Source organism: Engraulis encrasicolus, chromosome 11 (genome assembly GCF_034702125.1).
Source record: "Engraulis encrasicolus isolate BLACKSEA-1 chromosome 11, IST_EnEncr_1.0, whole genome shotgun sequence".
Lineage (NCBI taxonomy): Eukaryota > Metazoa > Chordata > Actinopteri > Clupeiformes > Engraulidae > Engraulis > Engraulis encrasicolus.
The window spans coordinates 9630466-9637812 of NC_085867.1; the positions used below are offsets into that span (position 1 = coordinate 9630466).

The 7347-nt window shown below is 40.6% G+C and overlaps 2 protein-coding genes across 2 annotated transcripts in view; one reads left to right on the top strand and one right to left on the bottom strand.

Annotated features, from left to right (window-relative positions):
* The window catches only part of si:dkeyp-72a4.1 (uncharacterized protein LOC100148058 homolog), a 233486-nt gene that overhangs the window by 75566 nt on the left and 150573 nt on the right, over positions 1–7347 (top strand). The window lies entirely within an intron of this gene.
* LOC134457811 (gastrula zinc finger protein xLCGF3.1-like) lies at positions 951–1997 on the bottom strand. The gene is made up of 2 exons (XM_063209778.1): positions 1839–1997; positions 951–1754 (listed from the first exon to the last, which is right to left on the bottom strand). The coding sequence occupies exons 1-2, from the start codon at positions 1995–1997 to the stop codon at positions 951–953; spliced, it is 963 nt and encodes a 320-aa protein (XP_063065848.1).

The window sequence follows — 7347 nt, forward strand, 5'->3', positions numbered from 1 at the left end:
GCACAGATTTACAAAGTAATATGAGCGACCTTCGACGTATTTTTTATTTGGAACCGTGAAATAATCAGACGCACGCTGTTCCATAGACAACGCTAGCCAGCTATTCCTCCTTCCACAGCTGCACAGCTGCTGTCCCTCACCACAGGCTCAAATGCAAAATGAATAGGCGACCACAACATCGAAGGCCATGTACCATGTTATGGATCATAAATAAGATTTTAAAATAAGATAATGAAAGGGGTTTAAAATGTTTTCAAATCTGTAAGAATATGTTGGAAGGAGTTGAGTTTAAAACCCTTTGGCCTAGGCTATACAAGTCACTCAATGTCCTAGGCATTCCTAGGGTCTTCAGAATTGTCCATTTGTGCCTATGGTAAGAGAGAAAAAAAAACCCAACTGACAGGGTGAAATGCCATGCTGCCTTTGGTCAACGTTAGATATACTCCCTATGAAACTTTCTACTTTCTATAATATTTTTCTTCACTCCTCTCTTTCTTTCCCCTCGAACACGTTGGGCAGTCATGTATGATAATATATTATACAAAGTTTGTTGCAAATATTTTATAGATGTCACAAGTCAGCTTTCCAGACAACACATCTGCTATTACTAACCCCATTTACCCGCATCTATCCGACTGACCACCTCCTTGTCCTCCCTATTTTTTATGACCAAAAGACGCCACTACCTAATCTAATAAAACATATAAATCACATAAAATAAAGAAACATACAATTTCATGTTATCTTAAAACATACTTCCAATATTCTTCCCATATTCTTCCCATTCTTCCCACAGAGATGTCTTACTCATCTGCTTCAGAGAACCGGGGACACAGACGTACCCTTACGTTTTTCTCCTGAATGGAATCTCTGGTGTGTCTTGAGACATATAATTTGGGTAAAGCCATTTCCACATTCTGAGCACACAAATGGCTTTTACCCTGTATGGATCATCTGTTGTGTCCTGGGATTTCACCTGAATGGAGCATCTGGTGTTTCATGAAGTAGTCCTTGCTACTAAATCTCTTTCCACATTCTGAGCACTGATATGGCTTTCCCTCTAAATGGATCCTCTGGTGTCTCTTTAGGCCACTTATTTGACTAAAGCCCTTTCTGCATTCTGAGCACTCAAATGGCTTTTGCCCTGTATGGATCATCTGGTGGCTCTTGAGGCTGTATATTTGATTAAAGCGCTTTCCACATTCTGAGCACACAAATGGCTTTTCTCCTGTATGTATCATCTGGTGTTTCTTGAGATCTGCCTTGCGGCTAAAGCTCCTTCTGCAGTGAGAGCACTGATATGGCTTTTCCCCTGAATGGATAACCTGGTGTACCTTGAGGTTGCATATTCGACTAAATCTCTTCCCACATTCAGAGCACTCAAATGGCTTTTCCCCTTTATGGATAACCTGGTGGCTCTTGAGGCTGCATATTCGACTAAATCTCTTCCCACATTCAGAGCACCCAAATGGCTTTTCCCCTGAATGGATCATCTGGTGTACCTTGAGGTTGCCAATTCTTCTAAAGCCCTTTCCACATTCAGAGCACTCAAATGGCTTTTCCCCTGTATGGATCATCTGGTGGCTCTTGAGTCTGTGTATTTCACTAAAGCTCTTTCCACATTCTGAGCACTCTAATGGCTTTTCCCCTGTATGGATCATCTGGTGGCTCTTGAGGCTGTATATTTGACTAAAGCTCTTTCCACATTCAGAGCACTCAAATGGCTTTTCCCCTGAATGGATCTTCTGGTGTGCCTTGAGCTCAGCAATTCTTCTAAAGCCCTTTCCACATTCAGAGCACTCAAATGGCTTTTCCCCTGAATGGATCATCTGGTGTACCTTGAGGTAGCCAATTCTTCTAAAGTCCTTTCCACATTCAGAACACTCAAATGGCTTTTCCCCTGTATGGATCATCTGGTGTTGCTTGAGGTAGTCCTTGCTACTAAACCTCTTTCCGCATTCTGAGCACTCAAATGGCTTTTGCCCTGTATTGATCATCTGGTGTTTTTTGAGACTAGACCTACTTCTAAACCTCTTTCCACATGCTGAGCACTCAAATGGCTGTCCCTCTGTATGGATTTTCTGGTATTGCTTCAGCGAGGACATTTGTCTGAAGGGTTTTCGGTATTGAGTGCACTCAAATGGCTTCTCCCCTGTATGTATCATCTGGTGTTTCCTGAGATCTGCCTTGCAGCTAAACCTGTTTCTGCAGTGAGAGCACTGAAATGACTTATCCCCTGAATAGACCCTCTGGTGTTGCTTGAGCTTGTGCATTTGTCTGAAGTGCTTTCCACAGTGAGAACACTCAAATGGCTTTTCCCCGGTATGAATCATCTGGTGTCGCTTAAGGTAGTCCTTGTTATTAAAACTCTTTCCACATTTTGAGCACTCAGATGGATTCCCCCGTGAATGGATCCGCTGGTGTTTCTCGAAACTGCCCATGTAAGTAAAACTCCTTTCACAGTGAGAGCACTGAAACTTGTTTGCTGTATGAGGATTCTGTCTTTTTGTGTATCGTTTCCCCTCTGTGCACTGTCTTCCATTAGACTGAATCCTCTGATCACCACCTACAACAAAAATAAGACATTTCAAAGATAATATTAAACACATTTTGCTTAGACTGTTGCGATCATTTTGCTTTGACTGTTGCAGTCCTTCACACCAGAAGACATACAATAGCACTGTATGATTCAGCTTGAATCACACATGTATTTTTACAACTTGTGGATAGTTAACAGTATTGAAGACACCAGAAAGCAACAGAAAGCTGATCAGTAAGAACAGAGAGAATTAATAAGGGAGAGGTTCTGTTGGCACATTTCTTCTGTGTTCTATTTTCGCATGGGGGAGTGGGGGAAATTGTATCTATTAAATCACCATTGCAGCTATCTGAGTTGTTGGGGGGTCTTTTGGAAATGTGTACTTGAATTAGTGTTAATATCAAGATTAAAGCTGTAGGTTATTACAGTCTGGATTATGAGAAAAACAAACTTTGAAGTCAAGCAAATGTCACTGTCAAAGAGGTTAGCATGCTTGGTTTAGCGAAATCACAAAAGTAGTTATTTTAAACTGTGAACTGTAATTTTGATTACTAACACCCTGTCAGATTTCTAGACCGATCTTAGCTGAACTGGGCATGGTAATGTATGATCACGAAGAGAGGTAGCCTGGTTCTCACCAGACGGTGTGTGTGTATGTAGCTCCGGCTGAGGAGAGCTACACACACTCTGGTACAGAGCTGCACACACTCTGGTACACAGCCAGAGAGCACGTGTTGGCTCCAGACAGAAAATAGAAGGAGCATTTATTGCTTCAATATCAGCGGCAGCTCGTATTGAGGACTCACAGGACAGATAATAGACTATATTAACTCTTTAGAGATTAACAGAAAGGTTTTTGATGGGTGGCAATAAATGCTCAGTCTATTTTCTGGCTGGAGCCATCGCGTGCTCCTTGGCTGTGTACCAGACGGTAGTGTGTGTAGCTCTGCTCCACTAGGGGACTCCGGAGCTACACACACACACACATTACATTACATTACATTACATTGCATTTGGCAGACGCTTTATAACCAAAGCGACTTTCAGAAGAGGACATAATCAAGCCAACATCACAAGCAAATACAAAGTGCACAGGAGATATACAGAACAACAAGTGCAATTACAAAGAGGGGTTAGTTTTTTTTTTTTTTTTTTTTTTTTTTTTTTTAAATAAAGAGGAAATAATGAGAACACACACACACAAACACACACTCACAAACTAAACTAAACTAAACATAATGTCAGGATTCTGCCCTGGGGCAAGGCCAGTTCAATCATTAGTCTAGTAGATTCTCTCGAAAGAGGAATGTCTTTAGTTGTTTCTTGAAGGCTGCAAGAGAGGTGCTTAGTCTTGCTGCCTCTGGGAGACTGTTCCACCACTTGGGAACCACAACGGAGAACAATCTTGACTGGGAGTACCTAGAGCGACTGGATGGCAGAGCCAGACGGCTTGTGCTGGATGAGCGCAGATCTCTTCCAGTAACATAAGGCGTTAGTAGGTCCTTCAGATAAGCTGGGGCCGTTTCTGTGATGGTTTTGTAGGCAAGGGTCAATGCCTTGTGCTTGATCCGGGCGGCGATCGGTAACCAGTGCAACCAGTGCAACCATCGCAACACACACACACACACACACACACACACACACACACACACACACACACACACACACACACACACACACACACACACACACACACACACACACACACACACACACACACACACACACACACTGTCTGGTGAGAACCAGGCTAGAAGAGAGGCGCCATCTGTTCAATTTAAGGTGAATCCAGCGTTTTAGCAATAATGTTTTGTTGTCACTGATACCTGTAGTTTGTTAGCCCTCTTTACAGACACACTAAATTATTTTTTTAGAATTCAGAATCAATTTTGTTGACATTACTAAACATCATAGACAAGAACAATCAAAATATAGTATTTTTTATTTTGAATCTTATTCAAATAAAATGTTTGTGCTTGACGCTGGTGGACACGCCCCTTTAGGCAGACCAGAACCTGGTCGCGCTTGGTGCCCATAGCAACCTATTGTGTTGTTATTGTGCCCTATGTTATAACCTTAATGTCACCAAAATTGAAATGAACAAGTCTTCATCTGTTATTTGAGGCTCTCCATAACGTCATAGCAATGTTATGAAGTAGTGGAGTTTTTTTCAGCAATCAGTGAATGGGCCCACCAGAATGGGCAGAAGACAAATACTAGGATCAACCATGACTTGACTTAAGATTTTGGTTGATACAAAGTAGCAACCTGATATAAAACATTAAAACATAAACTATGAAAAAAGAAAAAATGTATAATGGTTCCTATGTCACTGGTATTGGAACTTTTTACCGGATATCACTGTAGAACTGACTCCATTGTGTGACGCCATATATTAAGGAGTGGTAGCAATATTATAAATATTTTATAAAATATTTTCTTTGAAATTCTGAGCGGCTGAGCGGTTCTACCGGTGCTAATGTAAAAGGGCCACATGCAAACACACTGACATGACATTACATGCTTGAGGTTATGGAAAGTCATACTAACTTGGCTTACGTTCTGCTGAAGATGAATCTTGGCTGCACTGTCCAACTTCATCTTCCTCCTCCTCTTCTTTTTCTTCTTCTATCCCCAAGACCTTCATGAAGTCGGGCTCAGGATCTGTAGGCAACTCGAACATTTCAGTTTTAAAATTTTGTTCCAATTTAGGCTTCTCATCTTCTATTTGATGTGCTTGTATGTAAGAGTATAGGAAGTCATCAAAGTCCTCTTGTTCTGGCTCTTCTTTCACTGACATTAGAAATTGTGATGCCATTACTGTAAGCCAGGCATTTGCAGGTGGGAAGACCTGAAAAACAAAAACAGGAAACACCAACTTTTTTAACAGGAGTATAGATGTCAATCTGATTCCTTATCCACCATCAGCCAGCAAACATCAACTTAAGATATCAAAGAAGTGTGACGGAACAATTCTATAGACATGTCCTTACCCAAGAACATGCAAAACATTGCAGTGATCGCCTTAAGAATTGTGACTAGCCAAGAAAACAGGCCACAAGTCTCAGAGCAAACCTGATAAAATCGGGATTATTTTTCATTTCTTTGTGATTTTCAGGGTTTTTTTTCATCTCATGAAGCTACTCAGAAAACTAGAGATGGACCAAATCCAAGGTTTGGTTTTGGATTCGGCCAAATGTCAGGGATGTTGAGATTTAGCCCCTGAGTTAATCTATAGGCTACAGCACGGTGTATTAGTCCTATAGATAATAGAGCACGCTGGTGTGATGTAGCCTGGTTCCTACCAGACCTCTCTCTCTCTCTCTGTAACTCTGAAGCCCCCTGGTGGCACTCTCACGAAGCTCCGCGGAACTACAGGTCGGGCAAGAACCAGGCAAGGTATGGTGTGCACGTCTGCAGTGTTGGGAAAGTTAATTTTCTACTACAGGAACTAGTTCAAAGTTCAGTTCACACATTTCAAAATGAACTAGTTTGTTCATAGTTCATTATTGTTCATAGTGAACAGTTCGTTCATAGTTTCCAAAAATGAACTAGACATAGTTCTTTTTTTGCAAGAGATTGCGAGTTATATTGTTCAATATCATTCACAAAGCTTATATAAAACCGCAGACAGGCATTCATTTTTTATCAGAACATGGAACATATATGTGTTACATGTCATTTTATATTATTGTTTTTTGAAATGTATTTGGCTGGGGTTTCACCTGAACACTAAGGAAATGTGGCACCCTATTAAACGAAGGCACATGCAGTTCGTTCACAGGCACCAGAATGAACTAGTTCATAGTTCGTTCATCATGCAGTACACAGTGATTGTTCAGTTCAAGTTCGCCCAAATTATGAACTAGTTCATGAACTATCATTCATTGAACTAGTTCAGGTAAAACACTGCACGTCGGTGTGTCCATTCTTGATACTTTATTCCTTAACAATGTTACTGCTGCGCTTCACTAATTTGTCATTTGCAGTAAAAGTTGAGAAAGCTCAATTTATGGGGCCCAAAAGTATGAATGCCACAGATCCTACAGACACATGCTAAAAGTCAAATTCAACTTGCACATCATTACCTTATACTTGCAATTATGTAAATATAGTTTAATATTTTAAATATTATTGTAAATATAGTTTAATATGGCAATTTACCATATGGTCATGAAGATGCTTGTCCAACATCAATAATAGCTACACAATAGCTAAAACTAGCTACAGGCATTTCCACATTTCCACCTGGTGTGTTTGCTCATGCTACAGCACACTCACAAACGCATGTTTCCCCCCCAGTGGCTTCATGTCTCCACGTTGTGCAATAACAAAACGTGTCAACTCCCGACAAATTCTACACAAAAATGTTTCTTTTGCCTTAAGACATGTAAAAGTTTTTACCTTATTTAGTTATTATTTTATAGGTAAAAGATAAAAACTTTTACATGTCTTAAGGCAAAAGAAAACCTAAAGTGTTTATTTTAAACAGTTAGACATAATGAACCTAATACATAAATTCCATACTACATTATTGTATAGTGGAATAGTAGCCTTTAGTGGAACTTATTATAATGCAGTCCTGCAGTCTTACCCCGTGTTCGGTCCTTGTTTTTTTTATTCCAGATTCTGTGATTCTCCGGGAAAGCTGGAAGTGAAATCTGACCGTGGCTCTTATGTGCATTAAATGCTTTGTCATATGGGGTAGTGCCTCTGACGTCACTGGCCACACTCTTACTCCACAGGCCACTCAGGGGTTCAAAGGTTGCTTGCATGTTTGCATGTTTGCTATCATTTCGAACGGGAGA

Coding starts and splice junctions, on each gene's coding strand:
- LOC134457811 (XM_063209778.1), bottom strand. CDS start 1,997: ATGATCAATACAGGGCAAAAGCCATTTGAGTGCTCAGAATGCGGAAAG. Junction 1,755..1,838: donor GAAGAATTGGCTACCTCAAG/GTACACCAGATG, acceptor GCTGAGCTCAAG/GCACACCAGAAGATCCATTC.